The 23026-nt window shown below is 43.5% G+C and overlaps 1 protein-coding gene across 16 annotated transcripts in view; it reads right to left on the minus strand.

Moving 5' to 3' along the window:
* Positions 1–23026, minus strand: part of CASK (calcium/calmodulin dependent serine protein kinase) — a 303724-nt gene that overhangs the window by 164216 nt on the left and 116482 nt on the right. For 15 of the 16 annotated variants that reach the window (XM_038760027.1, XM_038760033.1, XM_038760030.1 and 12 more), the window contains one exon: positions 20888–20993. In XM_038760027.1, coding sequence (XP_038615955.1) covers positions 20888–20993 — 106 coding nt within the window. Of the gene's footprint in view, positions 1–20887; positions 20994–21153; positions 21175–23026 lie in introns of those variants that run through there. The other variant, XM_038760037.1, reaches the window with a different exon arrangement.

A 23026-nucleotide genomic window follows, 5' to 3' on the forward strand; every position in this document is an offset into this window, starting at 1 on the left:
AATATTAATGCCTGGGCTCAGACTGATTTGATAGAGCTCTAGATCTATCTTCCAATGTCTATATACAGATATATATATAAGGAGCATGGCCTACTGGAAAGAGCACAAGCCTGGGAACTAGAGGACCTGGGTTCTAATCCTGGCTCTGCCATTTGCATGCTGAGTGACCTTGGACAAGTCACTTAATTTCTGTGCCCCAGTTTCCCCCTCTGTAAAAAGGGGATTCAATATCTGTGTCCAGCCCGATTTACTTGTACCTACCCCAGACCTCAGAAAAGTGCTTGATACATAATAAGCATGATACCATGATAATACCCTGATAAAATATACCATGACAAAATGTAAAGTTAACAGAACTGACCATCAAGGAATCACCTTTTGAACGTGCAGTGTACAGTCAATCAACACACATACAAGGTATACTCGGGGACAACAGTAAATTTTGTGGTGAGTCAAAACGGAAACATATAACCACTTAGAAGTATTATCGCCTAATGGATGGAGCATAGGCAGGGAGTCAGAGGGAACTAGGTTCTAATCCCGGCTCTGCCCCTTGTCTTCTGTGTGTGACCTTGGGGAAGTCATTTAACTTCTTCTCTAAGCCTCAGTTACCTCATCTGCAAAATGGGGGTTGAGACTGTGAGCCCCATGTGGGAGATGGACTGTGCCCAATCTGACTAACCCGTAACTACTCCAGCACTTAGAACAGTGCCTCACACATAGTAAGTGCTTAACAAATACCATTAAAGAAAAATCAGTGATTTTTACCAGAGTCAAAGGTCACTTTAAGCACAAACCCATTCAATAAAAGTTAACTTTGATTTAAAAACAAAAAAAACAGTTTGACACTTATGAATTATTCATTATCCCTGAATTACAGTGCCTGTACAGAGGCGATGCAAATAAGCAATCTTTATCGATGGCCGAGAAGTCTACTGGCATTCTCATTATTAATATATATAAAATCAGCTTGAGGAGACGGGGGAATTCCTTAAATAAAAGTTCCACGTGAGTACGTGTCTGTCTGGTTGTTGAAGAGACAGCAGGGCCATTCTACAGCAGCTGCAGTATTTAATCAGGCATATTTAGTAAGACAGTGTTCGTCCTCATGGGGAAAAGGGTGACCCCATCTTCCTCTTTTTTTTTTTTTTAATTTCATGGTACTTAAATGCTCACTATGTGGCAGGCACTGTATTAAGTGCTGGGGTAGATAGAAGCCAATCAGGTTGGACAGAGTCCAAATCCCGCATGGGGCTCACCGTCTTAATCCCCATCTTACAGAAGAGGTAAATGAGGCCCAGAGAAGTGAAATGACTTGTCCAAGGTCACACAGCAGAGAAATGGAGCAGCCAGGATAAGAACCCAGTTCCTTCTGACTTCTAAGCCCATTATCTAGCCACTATGCCACACTGCTGCTTCTCCTCATCCCAAATTTCCTGTCTCACTCAAGGCAATCTCCGGACGATACCTTGTACTCTCTCCCTAATTAGACTGGGAGTCCCTTGTGGGACACGGATTGTGTCCGATCAAATTATTCTCTATCTACTCCAGTACTTAACATCATGCTTGGAACACAGTAAGTACTTAACATACAGCACAATTATTATTGCAACATTTGAGTCTCATTCTTGTGGCTCAAAACATTAGAATACTAGATCACATCACAAGACTACAGGAATGGCGGTAACCTAGAAAGATCAGTTCTTGTTGTACAGAGCAGTGTGGCCTAGTGGAAACAGCTCAAGGATAGGAGTCAGAGGAACTGAGGTCTAATTCCAACTCTACCACTTGCCTGCGGTGTGACCTTGGGCAAGTCAGTTCCCTTCTCGATGCCTCAGTTACCTCATCTGTAAAATGGGGACTCAATACCTGTTCTCCCTCCAACAGTAAGGTGTGAACCCCATGTGGGACAGGGACTGTGCTTGAGTTTTTTAAAACATGGTATTTGTTAGGAGCTTTCTATTTGCCAGGCAAGGCTGGGGTAGATAAAAGATAATCAGGTTGGACACAGTCTCTGTCCCAAATGGGGCTCACAATCTTAATCCCTCTTCTACAGACGAGGTAACTGAGGGCACAGAGAAATTAAGTGACTTGCCCAAGATTGCATAGCAGACAAGTGGCTGATCTGGGATTAGAAACCAGGTCCTCTTTCTTCCAAGTCTGTGCTCTTTCCACTAGGCCATGCTGCTTCTCTTGATGAAACTGTATCTACCCCAGCACTTAGAATAGAGTTTTGACACATAATAAGTGCTAAAAATACTGTAACGTCTAGTGGGATTCAGACTTAATAAAAAAGTACTATATCTTTTCTAATTGTCGTTTTTCCAAGTACTCAAATAAGAGCTGGAATTATACATCATCAGATCAGAAACAGTTCCTGACTCACACAGGGTTCACAGTTTACAGGCATTGAAAGTGACCTGATTTAATTTTCCAACACCAGAGCTCTTTATTAAATCTGTGGATGGATTTACCCAGGCCCCCTTGTTTCTTGTTCCTCTTCCGCAAGCCTTTGACTGTCACATTGCTCATTAGAGACTGGGAAAGAGAAAGGAAATTTGCTGACACTAATAGACAACTTTATCCACTTGTTACCACTTCTAGTAAAAGATGTGCTGGAGAGGAGGCAGAAACGATGGTCTTAAATGACATTTTTGGATTTTCTATGCATTTCATTTATCTATACTCCTGACTCCAGTATTTAATCTTCATATAGTTAAAACAGTTTCTCTACAAAGTACTCAACTTCGTGGGATTTCTTTATTTCAATATTTCTTCCCAACTATTGCCTTAAGCTTTCTTAAAGTTCATTCACTTTGCTGATTTCTTTCCCTCTCTTAGGATCCCAAGTGTGTAGTGTCATTACTTTCACCGAGGCCTTCCAACAGTTTTAAAATTCTCGACTAATTCCCTTTTACATGTGTTGCTTAAAACAAGATGACGACTTGATGGAAAGAGTGCAAAACTGTTAGCCTAGGTTCTAATGCCTTATGAAAACGCTGTAATGAGAAGCAGTGTAGCCGAGCGGATAGAGCAAAAAGTCTGGGAGTCAGAAGGACCTGTGTTCTAAACCCGACTTCACCACTTCTTTTTTTTGGTGGTATTTGTTAAGCGCTTACTACGTGAGAAGCAGCGTGACAGTCAAAAAGAGCACAGGCTTTGGAGTCAGAGCTCTTGGGTTCAGATCCTGGCTCCGCCAATTGTCAGCTGTGGGACTTTGGGCAAGTCACAACTTCTCTGTGCCTCAGTTACCTTGTCTGTAAAATGGGGATGAAGACTGTGAGCCCCATGTGGGACAACCTGATCACCTTGTATCCTCCCCAGCACTTAGAACAGTGCTTTGCACACAGTAAGTGCTTAGTAAATGCCATTATTATTATTATTATAATTATGTGCCAAGCACTGTTCTAAATGCTGGGGTAGATACAAGGTAATCAGGTTGTCCCACGTGGGGCTCATAGTCATAATCCCCATTTTACAGATGATGTAATTGAGGCCCAGAGAAGTGAAGTGACTTGCCCAAAGTTACACAGCTGACAAGTGGCGGAACTGGGATTAGAAACCATGACCTCTGACTCCCAGGCCCGTGCTCATTCCACTAAGCCATGCTGCGTCCCAGCTGTGACACCTTGGGCAAGTCACTTCACTTCTCTGTGCCTTAGTTAACTCATCTGTAAAATGGGGATTAAGACAGAGAGCCTCTTGTGGGACACGGCTGTGTCCAACCTGATTATCTGATATCTACCCCAACACTCAGTGCAGGGCCTGGGACATAAGAAGCACTTAACAAATACCATAAAAAGGCTTTATGAACTTAGGGAAGTCCCTTAACCTCTCTGTGCCTCAGTTTCTTCATCTGTAAAATGGGGATTAAATGTGCAATCTCCTTCCCCATAGACTGTGAGCCCCATATGCAGCAGGGACTATGGTGGTGTATCTATCCCAGCACTTGGCAGATGGATTTGTACATAAAAAGTGCTTAAAATCCAGAACTATTATTATTATTACTATCATTATCAAGAAGGAAACTCCAGTTTTCAACTCATGAAAAGCTTGTAACCTTGACATGCACATAACCGGCAGCCCAGATGGCAGACAATTTGTTATGAATGGCTGAATCTGGGTGTTCAGAGGGAACTGGTTGATGCAGTCAGGTTTGAAGTGAGCAGCCAGGCTGAACGCCTGCTCTACGACCACAACGTTATGCTCAGACTTAGTGCAGCCTGCTTTTACTTGAAAGTCAGGAGAAGATCTTAAAATCGGACAGCCCTTGACAATCCTAGCCTATTAGTAAGCCCCTAAAAACACTCTCTGCTCCCCCAAAACGATAGTTTCATCCTTGCATGTTGCCCAGTTATAATTTTGGCCAGAAAACTTCGATGCGAGTTGTATCCAACCCAGCACGGAGTACAATGCCTGACACATACTAAATGCTTAATAAATACCACTATTATTATCATCAATGGAATTATTGAGTACACACTGTGTGCATGGCACTACACTAAGCCCTTGGGAGGATACAGTAGAGTGATAGGCATGGTCCCTGCCCACAGATAGCTTCTATTCCAGTTGGGGAAGACAGACATTAAAATGAATGGCAGACAAGGGAAATGGCAGAGTGTAAGGATATGTAAGCAGGGCTTGTTGGGGTGGAGTACACAAGTGTTTCCACAATGCTTTGATGCTACTGCCATTTTTCTGGCTCTGGTCTTACTTTTTGGGCAGAGGGTCACATCCAATTTGACCCTTCCTAAATCACTCACGGACAACAGGGACTTATGAAATGCGTGAGAGCATGGTGGTGTTTGCTGCCACTGAGATCTGAGAAAAATTCTGTACTCCAACCACAGACTGCACCTGCTTCTCGCCGGGCGCCTCATCATGCGTGTAAGCTGGGCACTTGGGGATCTGGTAAGACAGTGCGGACAGGGCGGCAAAGACCATCCCCACTATTCCAAAAATGGGTCCTTCTGCTCTGCGGCTTCCCCTGCCTGTAACTAATTTAAATGTCTGTCTCCCTTGCTAGATGGGACAGAGATGGATTTGGTACACTCTCACTCTACTGTATGCTCTGTGCCTCAGTTTCCTTATTTGTAAAATGGGGATTCAATACCAGTTATCCCTCCTAATTAGACTCTACGCTCCATATGGGACAGGGATTTGTTTCACTTGATAAACTTTTATCTACCCCAGCACTTAAAACAGCTCTTTACACATGGTAAGTGCTGAATACTCATTAAATTATAATTATTGAGTGCTTATTGTGTGCAAAGCACTGTACTAAGCGCTTGGGAGAGTATAATATAACAATAGATACATTCCTGCCCACAACAAGCTCACAGTCCAGAGAGGGAAACAGACATTAATATAAATAAACAGATAAATTACAATACAGTATACTACAATAATGATAGAAAACAAAAAAATCCACCAGTGGCATTTACTGAGAGCTTACTATGTGCACAGCACTGTACTAAGTGCTAGGGAAGGTACAGTATCAAAGATGGCAGGCATGTTCCCTGCCCACAAGGAGCTTACAGTCTAGAGGGAGCCTCAGTAGGTTTTAATGAGGATATGAGCAGGGCTCATTACCTCCGGAACAGTAACCGTCAACTCATCCTCCGTGAGCAGGGGTGGGAGTTGGCCGGATGGCACCATGAGCAGAATTCAAAAGGATCCTGAATGGACACTGGGAGTGGGTGAAGGGGCTGTTTGCATCCCACTAGATCCTCCTGCTCCCCCCCAAGCCCATCATGCCCATCAACAGCAGTGATTGAGGTCTATCGGGGGGAAGGGGACGAGCACTAAACTAGGCCCAGGAGAACAGATCACTGAGGTAAAAGCAGGTCTCTATTCAAGAGTCTCCAATCCCATCAGCCTCAAGCTTTCTCCCGCCCTTCCTGACCGGCCTCTAGGTCATGAGCTGAGGTTGTCCCGTACCACCTGGGCTGGGTGACGCTCCCTGTCCCTTCGGCTACATCTGTTGCATCTGTTTCATGAGAAACACAGTTCCTTCTCAACAGGTTTAACGCCTTTTTAAAGATGTGAAGTTCAAGTTTTCTGATAGGGAAACCAGAATCTTTTTAAAAGGTCAGTAATATACCGGCTTTTTAGTGCTTTCATTCTGAGGAAATTCAATCAATCAATCAATCGTATTTATTGAGCGCTTACTGTTTGCAGAGCACTGTACTAAGCGCTTGGGAAGTACAAATTGGCAACATATAGAGACGGTCCCTACCCAAACAGTGGGCTCACAGTCTAGAAGGGGGAGACAAGGAGACAAGGGAGACAATTCAGACTTGCCTATGGATTTCATCTGGGTTTAAGCAATGTGAAGCCACCCATTTTCTCTTCCACAATGAGATCAGCTTTGCAAGGTGTTTTCAAGAATTGAACCACCCAGATTTAGGTTTATTATTATTATTACTACTAATAATAATGATAATAATAATACAGTATTTGTTAAGTGCTTACTATGTGTTAAGCACCGTTCTAAGTGCTGGGGTAGATACAAGGTAATCAGGTTGGACGCAGTCCCTGTCCGACAAGTGGCACACGGTCTTAATCCCTATTTTCCAGATGAGGGAACTGAGGCCCAGAGAAGTGAAGTGACTTGCCTAACGCCACACAGAAGACATTTGGATTAAGACTGTGAGCCCACCGTGGGACAACCTGATCACCTTGTAACCTCCCCAGCGCTTAGAACAGTACTTTGCACATAGTATCAGAACAGTGCTTTGCACATAGTAAGCGCTTAATAAATGCCATTATTATTATTATGTGGCAGAGCTGGGATTAGAACCCAGGTCCTCTGACTCTGAGGCCTGGGATCTTTCCGATAGGCAACATTATTTCCTAACCTAACCTTTACAGAGGTTATCAGTGCCTGACCTAGGCATTACAGAGGGGAAGACGGGTGAGAAATTGAAGGTGAGAGCTGTGGGGAATTCTCCTGGCAACTCCTCCAGTGTCTTTTCAGCAAACTGAAAATGTCACATCTACTCAAATATTCTTCCCCGATTAAGCCCTTTTTTCCGTGGCTCGCTCTCCCTTCTGTGTCATCTCGGCACTTGGATCTGTGACCTTTGGACATTTGATATTTCCTCCACCTCCAACCCCACAATATTTATGCACATATCTTTAAATTATATATAAATCATTTATTTATATTCATGTCTGTCTCCCCTTCTACACTAGAAGCTCATTATGGGTAGGAAACGTGTCCAATAATTCTGTTGTATTGTACTTTCCCAAGTGCTCAGTACAGTGCTCTGCAAGTAATAAGTGTTGAATAAATACCATTGATTGATTGATTGAAATATGATCCTTGGGATTAAACCTCAGAAAACACGAGGTGGGTGTTTTTTTTACAGGGTGTTTGTTAAGCACTTACTATGAGTTAAACACTGTTCAAAGTGCTGGTGTAGGTTAATTAGGCTGAACACGGTCCCTGTCCTGCATGGGGTTTATAGCCTAAATAGGAGGGAGATCAGGTACTTAATCCCCATTTTACAGATGAGGTAACTGGGGCTCTAGTTACCTCAATGAAGTGAAGTGACATGCCTTAGGTCATACGGCAGACAAATGGCGAAGCCGGGATCAGAACCCAGGTCCCTCTGACGCCCACACCCAAGCTCTACCCATTAGACCAGACTGCAAGAAATAGTCTTCCCACTAGACTGTAAGCTTCTTGAGGGCAGGGATCATGGCAGCTAACTCCACTGTGCTCTCGCAAGTGCTTAGTGCACTGCTCTGCACACAGTAAGTGCTCAGTATTACTGATTGATAGAACTATCTGGCTGTTTTTTTTCCTCAACTCCTCACTCTTCCACAAGCAGAACTATTGCTGGGGTCACTGAGGTGGTTGCCACAAGACGCCGGTGGCCAAGGGACTTCTGCTCTCTATGGTGAGGGGGTCTGCATGATGTCCTCTAGAGGCCTCTACCTCAAAGAATAACAGTAATAATAACTGTGGTGTTTGCTAAGCACTTCCTTTGTGCCAGGCACTGAACTAAGCGCTGGGGTGGATGCGAGCAAATCGGGTTGGACACAGTCCCTGTCCCACAGTGGGCTCAACATCTCAATCCCCATTTTACAGATAACGCAACTGAGGCCCAGAAAAGTGAACCGACTGGCCCTAGGTTATGAAGCAGACAAGCAGTGGAGCTGGGATTAGAATAATGTGGTCCTGGGTTTGGATTGGTTTGGCTGACACAGCTTTCTAGATTTGGAATCTGGAGTGGGTTCAGGATGGGTTTGAGAGGTTCCAAAGTGGCTACTCCAATCTTAGAACTTTAGGTCCCAGAAATAATGGTTTTAAAGTTCTTTCCCCATGATCCTTGCCTCTCCATAAAAGCCGAGGTTGGTGAATGTGAGAACAAAAGGGACAGCAGAAAAACCCCAGAGAGAAGCTTGCTTTATGGCCCATAATAATAACAACAACAATGGCACTTGTATTTGGTTCATGCAACTTAAGTTTTGAGAACGCTCTGTCAACAGTGTTAATTGAGTGCCTTCTCTGCCACTTGTCTGCTTTGTGACCTTGGGCAGGTCACTTCACTTCCCTGGGCCTTGGTTACCTTCTCTGTAAAATGGGGATTGAAGGTGGTGAGCCCCACCTGGGACAGGGATTGTATTAAACCCGATTTGCTTGCATCCACCCAAGCGCTTAATACAGTGCTTGGCACACAGGTGCTGAATAAATACCATTATTATTATTGGTAGTAGTATATTATTAACTGTGAAGAACACAGAGAAGCAACGTGGCTCAGTGGAAAGAGCCCGGGCTTTGGAGTCAGAGGTCATGGGTTCAAATCCCGGCTCTTCCAATTGTCAGCTGTGTGACTTTGGGCAAGTCACTTCACTTCTCTGGGCCTCAGTGACCTCATCTGTAAAATGGGGATTAAGACTGTGAGCCCCCTGTGGGACAACCTGATCACCTTGTAACCTCCCCAGCGCTTAGAACAGTGTTTTACACATAGTAAGCACTTAATAAATGCCATTAAAAAGAAAAAAGAACACCCAGGGGCAAATTTTCCACAGAGTACCATGCTACCTTCCCTACCTTGCAGTCTCTCCACCTCCATCCCCTTTATCAACCCTGTTCATCAAGGCCTGGAACTCCTCTCTCCCTCCCTCCCTCCCCAAATCTGACAGTCATCCATCTCCCCATGTTTGAGTCCCTCCTGAAATCCAACCTCCTCCAACAAACCCTCCCTGTCCAATTCCCATAACCCCAAGAGTCACAGCCCCCTGAAGAACAGGGACTGTGTCTAATTCCCACCTGGGTATTCTCTCCCAGCATTTGGTACAGTGCTCTGCACAAGGTAAGCACTTAATAAATACTATCATTACTACCCACTTGTGACAACAGCATTTGTGTGTAAATACTTTCCAATTGTACGTTTATTCATTCTGATCACACTCTAGTAGGAAATACTGTTCTATTTATCTCTCCCCATTAAGGGAGCAAGCTCCTTGTAGGCAGGGAATGCGATTTTCCCAAGTGGACTTTCCGAGTGCTTCACACAATGCATTAACCCCAGCTAGTGTTAAACCCCTTCACAACTGCTTACCAATCCCTTGCACGCCTGAAAAACTGAACAAATGCGCGTAAGAGATGAGTATCTGGGCGCTGCTCTACCTATCTCTGTTGATCTCTTCCCCACAGCTTTCTAAATCTTTTTTGTTGTGCTTTCATTCACAGTTTAAAATGACGCCTCTCTTGTGCCTGAGAGAGTCACTGAAAAAAATGAAGAGACTAACCACAAAGGCGGCTGTCTGGGCAGGCAGCCCTCATTCTGAGCAAAAATGCTAAGTTGAGAATGAACAAAACCAAGGGAGACACTTTTCTAAATACCACCTCCTTGTACCTATTGTTTCCCAATTTATTTTTTTTTAAAAGAACATTTCATGTAAATCCTGTGATTTACTTTGAACTTGTGCTTAGTACAGTGCCTGGCACGTAGTAAGTGCTTAATAAATACCACAATTACTATTATTAACACCTATACTTTAATATTTTTTTTTGAATTTCAAAGTTTGCTCAGTGAATCAGTCCATTTCAGATTTGTGGCTAATCAGATTTAAACTCCTGATAACAGGTAAAGACTACTGTTTTTATTTATGGCTCAGTGGAAAGAGCACGGGCTTGGGAGTCAGAGGTCATGGGTTCTAATCCCGACTCTGCCACATGTCTGCTGTGTGACCTTGGGCAAGTCACTTAACTTCTCTGAGCCTCAGTTACCTCATCTGTAAAATGGGGATTAAGACTGTGAGTCCCACGTGGGACAACTTGGTCACCTTGTATCCCCCCTAGCACTTAGAACAGTGCTTTGCACATAGTAAAGTGCATAATAAATGCTATTATTATTATTATTTACTGGTGGGGAGAGAAACACTTCAACCAAACCAGAAGCTGCCAGACTGGTCAATGTACTAATTATGAAACTATCCTATCTAGAAAGAATGATTTAAGCAGATTATTGTTTCAGAACTCCACGTTAGTTTCCAACAGGACGGGTAAAAAAAAAAATGCTGAGGTTTGGGATGCAGAAGGAAGAAGTCATTCTGGTCCCGCTCTACCATGATATGCTGGGGATAGAAAGGTGGCAGAATCGAAGGGACAGTAAGTGTTGGGCTTCTTTTATTTTTTTTTAATGGTATTAAGTTTAGTGCTTACTATGTGTCAGGCACTGTACTAAGCACTGAGGTAGGTACAAACTAATCAGGTTGGCCACTGTCCATGTCTCACACTGGGCTCATAGTCTAAATCCCCTCTTTACAGACAAGGGAACTGAGGCAGAGTGAAGTGACTTGTCCAGGGTCACAGAGCAGACTAGTGGCAGAACCAGAATTAGAACTCAGGTCCTTCTGACTTGCAGGCCTGTGATCTATCCACTAGGCTATGCTACTCTCTGAAATGAAACACTCTGAGGAGAACACATGAAAATGTGAGAATGAAAACAATTAAGTTAAATTCAGGTTGGAGGGCAAGTGTTCCAAATAAGAGGCTAAACAGCACCATTTACAAGCCAACTGGAAACCAAATGGATGGATTCACTGTATGTCACTGAGGAGGATAAAACCACGTTCAAATCTCAAATTATTTTTGATATTTTTCCAAATCATAAAGGAAAATTGATAGGCCTCTTTTAAGAAGCAACATTAAAATTAAGGAAAAACATCATGGTTTACACAGAGTCTTTTCTAAGATTTGTGGAGGACTCTTCTACATCTTGAGAAACATGGAAAGTTTCTAAAGCAGGGATGGAGGGGTGAAAGCACACAAGTCTAAACGTTATGATCTTCCAAAGAAAGAACATGTGAAGCAACCAGAGAGCAGATCATGAAGGGTGAGATAAAATGACCTGATGACTGGATCTGGCTGGGAGAAATTACTAATCAGGAAAGGCCTCAATTAAAATACAAATATGCTAAGGACAACTGAAAACAGTGTAGAGCTTTTTTTAAATGTCCACATCAAAACCACAACTTCTGTCCACTAACTCTGATTTCACAAACCAGAGATCTAATTTGGAGGTGCTAATCCTGCCAAGCACTGAAACCAAATTTCCAATGTAGATGCAGTGTGGCCTCGTGGATACAGCACAAGCCTGGGAGTCAGAAGGATGTGGGTTCTAATCCCGGCTCCTCCACTTGCCTGCTGTGTGCCCTTAGCAAAGTCACCTAACTTCTCTGTGCTTCAGTTACCACCTTTCTTAAATGGGGATTAGGACTGTGAGCTCCATGGGGGACACGGACTATGTTCAACCTGATTAGCTTGTATCTACCCCAGCATTTAGTACAGTGCATGGCATATAGCAAGCACTTAAATACCATTTAAAAACATAGTTAGAGCCAACTGAAACCAAACCGAGTGATATGGATTTAGAGCCCATTTGCTCTGCAGTTGTTTTCTGGGCAAGGAGGACCCAGTCACCTCTGCAGAGCCTCATTTATCAAGATGTCTGAATGATAAATATTTTAATTCCACAGTCCTGACAAAACAAAAAATCTCGCTAGAAAGTCATTACGTGAGTAAAGAAAACAAGCCCATACCTATCTACCTTCCTATTCAATGTCTACCCTTCTTAGATAAAATCAAATGCCCTAATGTTTGCCTAGGCATCAAGTCTTTGAGCATCCACTTGAGACCTTGTTCCAAACATGGCAAATTGAGAATCTCCCCTAGAACCTAAAGGGCTTAATAATTATTATAGTACTTGTTCAGCACTATGTGCCAAGCACTGTTCTAATTTGGGGTATATACAAGGTAATCAGGTTGAACACAGTCCCTGTCCCACATGGGACTCACAGTCTTAATCCCCATTTTACAGATGAGGTAACTGAGACACAGAGAAGAGAAGTGACTTGCCCAAAGTCACACAGCAGAAAAGTGGCAGATCCAGGTTTAGAACCCATGCCCTCTGACTCCCAAACCCATGCTCCTGCCACTAGGCCATGGTTTATTCCTTCAAGGAACTTAACATCTCTTCCCCAAGTCCTCCTTTCCTTTTCTGTTTTGTCACCCTGACTTGTTCCCTTTAGTCAGTCCCCCTTCCAAACCCAGAGCACTTATGTACATATCTATCATTTATTTATTTCTATGTCTGTCTCCCCCTTTACACTGTAAATTCATTGTGGGCAGGGAATATGTCTGTTTACTGTTATATTGTACTCTCCCAAGCATTTAGTACAGTGCCCTGCACACAGTAAGCGCTTAATAAATATGACTGGCTGACATCTAAGTAGCACCCCAGAACCCACTACAAAGTGTAATGCCCTATACAATCGTCTTATTGTATCTACCCCAGCATTTATAACAGTGCCTAGCACACAGTAAGCACTCAATACCATAAAAAAAACAAACCCAGATGCCTGTCTGGCCACAACTGATGCAGGAATATTTTTAATTTTTTATTTCCTAACAAGTGTGCAAGTTACAGCTTCTTGGTTCTTGTATGAACTACCAAAAAAAGTGAATGCTAAAATATAGGAGGCCTTCCCAGACTGAGCCCCCTCCTTCCTCTCCCCCTACACCCCCTTTCCACCCCCTCGCCTTACCTCCTTCCCTTCCCCACAGCACCTGTATATATGTATATATGTCTGTACGTATTTATTACTCTATTTATTTATTTATTTTACTTGTACATATCTATTCTATTTATTTTATTTTGTTAATATGTTTTGTTTTGGTCTCTGTCTCTCCCTTCTAGACTGTGAGCCCACTGTTGGGTAGGGACCGTCTCTATATGTTGCCAACTTGTACTTCCCAAGCGCTTAGTACAGTGCTCTGCACACAGTAAGTGCTCAATAAATACGATTGATTGATTGATTGATTGATACTCTGACAGCACAAATGGCTTGTCTTTATGGGCAATAGCACCTGATACTCACAGATTACTACAGGCGATAAGAAATATGCCAGATGGGATTGAATGGGAAAACATTATATGCAGATCTTTGACTAAATGAAAATCATGTCATATAATTTTTATTGCTGCACAACACAAAAGCTGCAATTTTAGCCCTCTGATGTACCCACAATCACCACACATACTTTTGTTCAACAGGCACGTTTCAAATAGATGTGGTGCTGCAAAAAGTATGAGTTCATCAAAAATGCAAATTGCTAATAATGGAAAAAAACACTAAAGCCTGCTGTCCTGACAAATGGATTTTAAACCCATGTTAATCACTGTGTAAGTCTCCCTATGGCATAATATATAATAGGGTAATTAAAGTCCCTTGGCTTCCCAATTTAGGATTTACTATTTAACTAAAAGCACCAGACACTATTCAAGACAATTACCACATAAATATCCTGCTTACAAATAAACATGTAATTTCTTTTGGTTGGCATCCTCTTAGCTAGAAGAAACTTAAAAATTCAGAGCCAAGCCTCTAAAATTGGACCCGGTTTTGATTTGTAATAAAAAGAAACTTCAGTGTGCTCAAACTGTTGTTGATAGGGGCACACAGGCTAATTTCATGTCCATTCTACTATTTGGAGCATGGATACATTTAGGTATACTTTTGCAAGGTAGCCTAGTTAGCCTAGATTTCTCAGCAAGGAAATAAATATGCTCTTAAATTTCACACCATAAGTCTTAACTTAAAAATCAAAGTCACCCCTCAACAGGGTTAAACTGCCTGATGTGGAATTAAATACCCTTCTAAAGGGTTAGCGAGTTAAACCATGGGAAGCAACCTGGCCTACTGGAAAAGAGCACGGGCTTGGGAGTCAGAGGAGCTGGGTTCTACTCCTGGCTTCACTGCTCTCCTGCTGTGTGATCTTGGGCAAGTCACTTAACCTTTCTCTGCCTCAGTTCCCCCAACTACAAAATGGGGCGTAACATTGTGCTCCCTCCTACTTATTTTGTGAGACCCATGTGGGACCTGATTATCCTGTATCTACCCCAGTGCTTAGGCATCTATTAAGTGCTAATATCATAATCATCATTGTAGCATGTGTTAAACACATATTATGTGCTGTACTGTACTAAGCATTGGGTCGATATAAGATAATCAGGTCAGACACAGTGCCTGTCCCCCTTAGGACTCCCAGTCTTAGTCCTCATTTTACAGATGAGCTGACTGGGGCACAGAAAAGTTAAATGACTTGCCCAGGGTCACACAGCAGACAAGTGGCAGAGCTGGGGTTAGAACCCAGAGCCTCTGACTCCCAGGGCCATGCTCTATCCACAAGGCCATGTTGCTTCTCCACCAAGGCTAATACTTGTTATTAGATTTGGAATTAAAGCGGGGGATACCTGTACTATTTATACAGAACCCAATTCTCCCAGTGCCTATTTCATGGGAAACCACGTCACTCTGTTTGGACCATGTATCCTTTCAGGCCACTGGAAGACTTATTATCCTGACTGCCTTCATTATGAACAGCTACCCTCATTGTGTGTGTTGGGAGCAGGCCTGTCCATTCATTCAATTGTATTTATTGAGTGCTTACTGTGTGCAGAGCACTGTATTAAGCACTTGGGAGAATACAATACAATAGACAGACATTTACTGCCCTGTTCAACTTTATGCTGCCAATCTTGAGGACACAGGGACACACCACCAATGTTTGAAGAGAGAATTACGGAGGCCATCGTGGCTTCTGCATCCTAGGCTCATCGGGCGTTCCTCATCCTGGTATAATGGGGTTTGACATAAATCCAAATATTGGAGTTTGGCAGAAATCCACTCTGTGACTGATTCACAACCTTCATGAGGCTGCATTGAGGTCAGTCCTGTACTCTCTCAGTCTTCATCGTTTCAAGACCAAGAAGCAGAGAAGCAGCATGGCTTAGTGGACAGAGCATGGGCCTGGGGGTCAGAAGGATCCAGTTCTAACCCTGGCTCCACCACCGGTCTGTGGTGTGACCTGGGGCAAGTCAGTTCACTTTTCTGGGACTCAGTTTGCACAACTGTAAAATGGGGTTTAAGACTGTAAGCCTCATGTGGGATATGGACTCTGTCGACCTGATTAGATTGTATCTACCCCAGTGCTTAGAACAGTGCCTGGCACATATTAAATGCTTAACAAATACTAAAATATTGTGAAGTTGTAACCTTTCCTATCTATGTCTAAGGAGAGGCTGCCCTCTTCCCTGATTGCTTCAGACACCTTAATCAGAATTTTCTCCAGCTCCATCATGTCCTTCCTAAGAGGCAGTGCCCAGAATGGCAGACGATATTTCCACTCTCTACAGGACACACTTTGTTTCACAGCAAATTGGGGGGGAATGGTGAAATGCCGGTTTGTCACAACTTCCTCTAAATTAACCATCAGGGTGGAAGAACTCCCAAGAGGGGATTTTGCATGGGTGATACACATGATTAGTAAGAGCCACTTTTTTTTTTTTTAGTGGTATTTGTTAAGCACTTACTATGTGCCATGCATTGTACTAAGCACTGAGGTAGCTACAAGCTAATCAGGTTGGACACAGTCCATGTCTCACATGGAGCTCCATAGCTTTAATCCCTCTTTTACAGATGAGGTGACTGAAGCACAGGGAAGTTAAGCAACTTGCCCAAGACCACATAGCAGCAAGTGGCGGGGCCAGGATTAGAACCCAGGTCTTCTCACTCCCTGGCCCTTGCTCTTTCCACTAGACCATGCTGCTTCCTCTTGCCACACTGGAATGAATGTCTGTTTCGGCATTTATTGTTTTCCCAGACATGCACTCCAGACTGTTGGGCTTACTTTTTCACGCCTGCTTAGCTGAATTTGATTGTAGTTAGCTTGTATGGCAATGATCAAAACTTCTCTTTCTAATATACTCTCCTATGTGCTTCATATAGTGCCTCTTTGCCCCCAGGTGTCTAATCTTTCCACTGGACTATAAGCTGCTTGTGGGGAGCAGTCATGTCTACTGACTGTTTTGTATTCTTCCAAGTGCAGAGTACAGTGCTCTGCACAAAGTACTTTATAAACTCCACTGACTAATCGATTTCCATTTTCTTCTCTGCTACACCCTAACTTGCAGTCTTCGTCCCTCCCAAGGAAAACTTCTAACTGAACCTCCTCTCGGCTCTCCCAATTCCAACCCATTGTACAGGTTCTCTTCCCTTCCCTTTACAGAATATCAAACTGCAACACCTCCAAATCTACTCGCCAGCTAGTTCCCACCTCACTGTTCAGCTCAACTCATCGGTCATCCTTTGCTCAGATATACAGTTATTTCTTCCAAAATGCAATAACTGTGCTCTTGAAAACCTCCACATTATTTAAAAAAATAACAGCATGGGGTCAACTGTTGCTTCATTAGGATATAAGAGATTGGAGGAAGAGGATTCAAAAACAATTGGAATTGTATATTTTGGGGGTTAACAACTGCCTGGCTTCTGCCACTGTGGGGGAATTCCAAGAAGCCAAAAAATTCTTTCTCAATAAGCTTCAAGTAGCCCGTCCTTCCCTCTCTTGGAAATGCATTGTGTTTCCCTAACACTATCAGTACTCCATTAAAGTAGTATAGGAAACTAATTGCAACTGTTAAGTTCACCTAACTATACATTTACTGGAAACAGTGAACTTTAAGCAGATACAACAACATCAGCTTTACAATGCTAATGTCTTAAAATACTGCACGGTCATTACTGCAAGCCCTCTATGCCAGATAATAACAATAGCAACAATAATAATAATAACAGTGGTATTCAAGCACTTACTATGCGCCAAGCCCTGGGATAGATAAACATAATCAGGCAGGCAGGACACAAAAGAGGCTCAGAAAAACAGGTAATAAATCCTCATTTTATAGATGAGGAGACTGAAGCATAGCAGAGTGACTTGCCCAAGGTCAGAAAGCAGGCAAGACGTGGAGCTGTGTTTAGAACCCAGCTGGGATTAGAACCCAGGTCCTCACCTTCTGACTAATCAACAGCTACATTACAGTGTTGTGCACTCCCATTTCTTCATCGCGTTTGTTTCGGCAAGAAAGGTGAGACACTGCATTATATAAGAAAGAGTCAGGTTTCGAAACCAGGTCCTTCTGACTCCCAGGCTGGTACTCTATCCACTAGACCACCCTCCTTCATAAGAGGCTCATCGTCTAAAGGGGAGGGAACACAGATACTGAATCCCTAATTTTACAGATGAGAAAATAAGACACAGGGAATAACCGTGGTATTTGTTAAAGTGCTTACCAAGGGCCAAGCACTGGGCAGATACAAGATAATCAGGTCAGATCCAGTCCCAGTCCAACATGGGGCTCAAGGTCTAAGGGGGAAATCCTCCTCTGGGCTCTGCCTGCCCATCTCTGATTGCTGGTGGAAGGAGGTCGACTGTTCTCCATGCTAATTCACCACAATTTTGGGCCTGGGAATCAGAAGGACCTGGGTTCTAATCCCAGCTCTGCCATTTGTCTGCTGTGTGACCCTGACCAAGTCACTTCATTCCACTGAGCCTCAGTTACCTCATCTGCAAAATGGGGATTGAGACTGTGAGCCCCAAGTGAGACAGGGACTGTGTCCAACCCGATTTACTTGCATCCACTCCAGTGCTTAGTACCATGCCTGGCATATAGTAAGCGATTAATGGATACCACAATTCTTCTTCTTCTTCTTCTTCTTATTATTATTAAGGCTGGACACCATGAGGATTTCAGATTAGGATCTAGACCCTGGGGAGTTAGCTGGCAGATATCTTTCATCTCACATCCAAGGTGGTTCTGAAACAATCAATCAAGAATGCTAGACCCCAGTTAAAATACCCTGTGTCTTACGAGGTATTCACTAGGACAGGAGCAAATATGTAATTCTAACCAGGGTGACAGACTACATGAGAAATGGTTACCATGATATCACCTTAATATGACTGGGCCCGAAATCATCCTGGAAAATTCTGACATGAATGACAGAGCGGGAGAGGTGGGGAAGATTGGTTCTCTACAGCCATTCTTCACTATCTGCCTCCAAGCAGATTTTTTTCTTCATCTACACAAGGAAGGATCAACCCAGAAGAAGATCAACACAGAAGCAGCATGGCCTAGTGGATAGAGCATGGGCCCGGGAGTCAGAAAATCCCAGCTCTGTAACTTGTCTGCTGTGTGACCTTGGGCAAGTGCTTCGCCTCTCTGTGCCTCAGTTACTTCATCTGTAAAATGGGGATTGAGACTGTGAACCCCATGTGGGACATGGTAATGTGTCCAAGCTGATTAGCTTGTAAGTACCCCACACCACGTACAGTGCCTGGCATATAGTAAGCACTTAAACGCCATAAACCTCCCCCACCAAAAAAACCTTCCATACCACCTGGTAGCAAAATGGATCAATCTGTTTTAACTCCTTTTTCTCTTTTTCCCGTTTCAGAGTAGTGTAGAAGTGGAGAACGCCCCTAAGGACTTTCAGCTGGTTGTTTCTATCAATTCTGTTATACTTTGAAACCAAGGGCTTAGTACAGTGCTTTGCTCACGGTAAGTGCTCAATAAATTAACCTGATTGAAACAAAGGGCCTTGCTGATTATTTACGGGGAGAACTTTCAGAGCAGCATCAGCATGCACAAATAATCTTTCTCCTAACCAGTAGGTGGGGGTACACACCAACCAGACAAAAGTAATGTTGGATTGATTTCCTCCTGTGCTCTCTTCTCGCTACATTTCAGAGACTTTGTGAAAAACAGCTTCAAAAGCATGACCAAATAACTTTGCAATGACTGACCCGAAAAAAAGACTCTCCATCTACATAGTTTTGGAGAATCAATATTTAAGAGGCAGGCAAAAGGTGATATAAGACAACTATTAAAGGCATACTGTTGAAACCGAAGTCAAAGAAGAAACAAATAGTGGTTTGTTGAGCGCTTTGCTGTGCGTCAACCACCGTACTATGCACTGGGATAGATAAGATGATAAGCCCGTCACCACATGGGGCTCACAGTCTAAGTACGAGGGAGAACAGGAATCGAATTCCCATTTTGCAGATGAGGGTAGTGAGGCACAGAGAAGTGAATCCATCAATCAATCAATCGTATTTATTGAGTGCTTACTGTGTGCAGAGCACTGTACTAAGCACTTGGGAAGTACAAGTTGGCAACATATAGAGACAGTCCCTACCCAACAGTGGGCTCACAGTCTAAAAGGGGGAGACAGAGAACAAATCAAACATACTAACAAAATAAAATAGAATAGATATGTACAAGTAAAATGAATAAATAAATAGAGTAATAAATATGTACAAACATACATACATATATACAGGTGCTGTGGGGAAGAGAAGGAGGTTAGATGGGGGGATGGAGAGGGGGGAGAGGGGGAGAGTGAAGTGACTTGCCCAAGGCCCAACAGCAGGCAGTTGGTAGAGGCGGGACTAGAACCCAGGTCCTCTCACTCCTAGGCCCGTGCTCTTTCCACTAGGCCACACTGCTTCTCAATATTCAAACACATCTACCTGATTTACTTCAAATTATGTCTGGATCTGAGTTTCAGAAATAATTCAGTACTGTTTACCTACTATCTATCTCTCTGGCCCCAGGAGGTGCCTTGCTTAGTGCTATTTCTATCCACGCTATTAACACTAGTGGAAAATTCACAACTTGAGCACCGATTAGCTCAATGTAATAGAAACAATAAAGGTAATAATTGGGATATTTGTCAGGGGTTTACTACGTGCACAGCACTGAACTAGGCCCTGGGGTAGAGACAAAATGATCGGGTTGGGCACAGGCCCTGTCCCACATGGGGCTCACAGTCAAGGGATGAAGGAGAAAAGATATTTAATCCCCATTTTACAGATAAGGAAATTGAGAAAAAGAGAAGTGACTAGCCCAAGAGGCATGCTTCTTAAGGACAGGGATCATGTCTACCAACTTTATTGAATTTGTATTCTCTCAAGTGCTTAGTACAGTACTCTGCACACAGAAGGTGCTCCAAAAATACCACTGACTGATCAATTGGCAGAGTTGAAAATTAGAATCCAGGTCCTCTGACACCCAGGTCTGCGCTTTTCCCACTAAAATTTCAATGATGTCTAAGAATAAAATATTCATTTTGGTTTGCTTTGGGCATGGGGCTAGTTTATACAAATTGGATCACGGACTAGACCAAGATTCAAAAAATCAATACCCCTTTCAAGACTGCATGTCACACACTATGTGACTTTTTATGGTACTTGCTAAGTTCTTACTCTATGCCAGGCACTGCATTAAGCACTGGGGTAGAGACAAGCTAATCAAGTTGGATGCAGTCCATGTCCCATGTGGGGCTCACAGTCTTCCATTCAGGGCTAAAAAACCCATCAAACTTTTATATTGTGTTTTTCTTTTCCTTTTTTTAAAAAAAATCCCTCGGATTCTAGGCTGGCCACAAAACAGCCGATAAGTACTTCAAAGAGAAATGTTAGCCTTATTAGAAAAACTCCAAAATCCAAAGGACACAAAATACTTACAATTCGAAAACCATATAAAGCATTCCATCTGAGCTGTACGTCTCCAAAAGTTCAACAATGTGTGGATGCTTCAGCATATGACAGATACTGGCTTCCCTCTTCAGATCTGCAAAGTAAACGTACCAAAGGCGTCATTAGCTCCAGTGATCCCACGACAAATTGCAAGGACCCACGCCACAGAGGGTGGGTCCTCGTCCAGGTGAATAATGAAATGAAAGGATGTGGCGGATATGTTTGGTGAGAAAATGAACCTGACCCTCTCTAACCTGCACTCGACGTCCCCAGATGACACCCCTTAACTTTAAGGGCACCGTTTCCCCGCCTTTGAGAGCTTCACCATGCGCTAAAAAAGAAGGCTTTTCCTGTCAAAGACAGTGGCTGAACCTCAGCTTCCTGAGACTTCAGGAAGGGATTCCGGGGCTGGCCTCAGGCCACCTGTGGTTGACCCTCGGCGGCCCCCGGAAAGGGCTCGACGTGCCCGCACTTGTGTTTCGGGCAAAGTGACCGCAGCGTAGTGGCAATGCTGAGCTGCAGTGCCACGACCCAACAGGTGGTTGCCTTGGTAACCATTGCAGTCTCTGCCACCCACGTTAGCCGGCGATTTTGTCGAGATGCCTGCCACCACAACCTCACAGCACTTGTGTACGTATCCTTTATTTATTTTAATATCTGTCTTCCCTGCTAGATGTGAGCTTCTTGAGGGGTGACACACTCTATTGTGGCATACTCTCCCAAGGCCTTAGGATGGTGCTCTGTACCCAATAAGTGCTCAGTGAACACTAGAGCTTGATTTGATTGACTCTGTCCATCTCTCGGCAAGCCCTAGGTGGTTCTTCGGTAAGAAATCTTCGCCGCTGACGGCACAGCCCTGACTGGCTGAAATTTGACTGAAATATAAATAATAACAATTCATAATTATGGTATTTGTTAAGCGCTTACTATGTGCCAGACACTGTACTAAGCACAGGGGTGGATACAAGCAAAGCGCGTTGGACACAGTCCCTGTCCCACGTGGGGCTCACAGTCTAAATCCCCATTTTACAGATGAGGCAACTGAGACACAGAGAAGTGAAGTGACTTGCTCAAGGTCACACTGCAGACAAGTGGCAGAGCTGGAATTAGAACCCGTGCCCTTCTTACTCCCAGGACTGTGCTCTATCCACATGTCTCTAGATGACCAGAGCTATGCTTATTCTGCTGGACCAACAGTAGGAATCACCTCAAATATTAGCTGAATCTCCAGAAGAGACACGGCTGGCATGGAATAAGGAAATTTAAAGATAATTTTTACATACCTTATTTTAGCTAATAGTTCTAATCCCAGCTCTGCCATTTAACTTGCCTGTGTCTCAGTTACCTCTTGTGTAACATGAAGATTAAGACTGTGAGATCCTGTAGAACAGGGACTGTGTCCAACCTGATTATCTTGTGTCTCCCCAGTGCTTGTGCCTGGCACATAGTGAGCGCTTAACAAATCCCATAAAAAAACAACCCACCACCCAGGCTGGTCCTTATCCAGTCCTGTTATCACAAAATTGAGTTTCACCCTTATTTTAGTCTAACTAGTGAAATGATCTCCTCCTCTGTCAGGAATAGGGAGAGAGGGGAAAAAAGCAAAGGACCTGATCTGGCCAGTTAACAAGCTGGGAAGTCTTCCCTGGTAAGAATTGATCGCAATGCCTTTTTTTGAGAGGATCGCAAAGCAGTTTACCAATAGGAATCCTCTAAATCTCAACATTCCTGAGGTCCATCTCAAAATGTGGCATGTTCCCCCCATGGAGAAGAACCCCATGGGGTTTTCCTGACCTTCCTTTTGGTGTCAGGGCCCTGGTGTGTTGAGGGAGAGGCAGTGGGTGTTTTAATTGCAAATCCAAGGTGTTCTAACTTCCATGGTGTTCTTTTCCATTTTCAATCTCTTAGTCGGGAAGCAAGCAACCTTGGCTGCTGCATTCTAACGGGAGTTAAACAACTGTGAATTCTATTTTTCCCAAATGCATCCGTTCCACATAAATGCCTCCCTAACTACTGGGATATGTAAAAGACCTCCACTCTACCCCCTGGAATGTTTAACCCATATGAATAATTTTAAAATTTCATATACATCCTGCACAACAAAGTTTCTAAGGGTGATTTTGGGTC

Source organism: Tachyglossus aculeatus, chromosome 18 (genome assembly GCF_015852505.1).
Source record: "Tachyglossus aculeatus isolate mTacAcu1 chromosome 18, mTacAcu1.pri, whole genome shotgun sequence".
Classification (NCBI taxonomy): domain Eukaryota; kingdom Metazoa; phylum Chordata; class Mammalia; order Monotremata; family Tachyglossidae; genus Tachyglossus; species Tachyglossus aculeatus.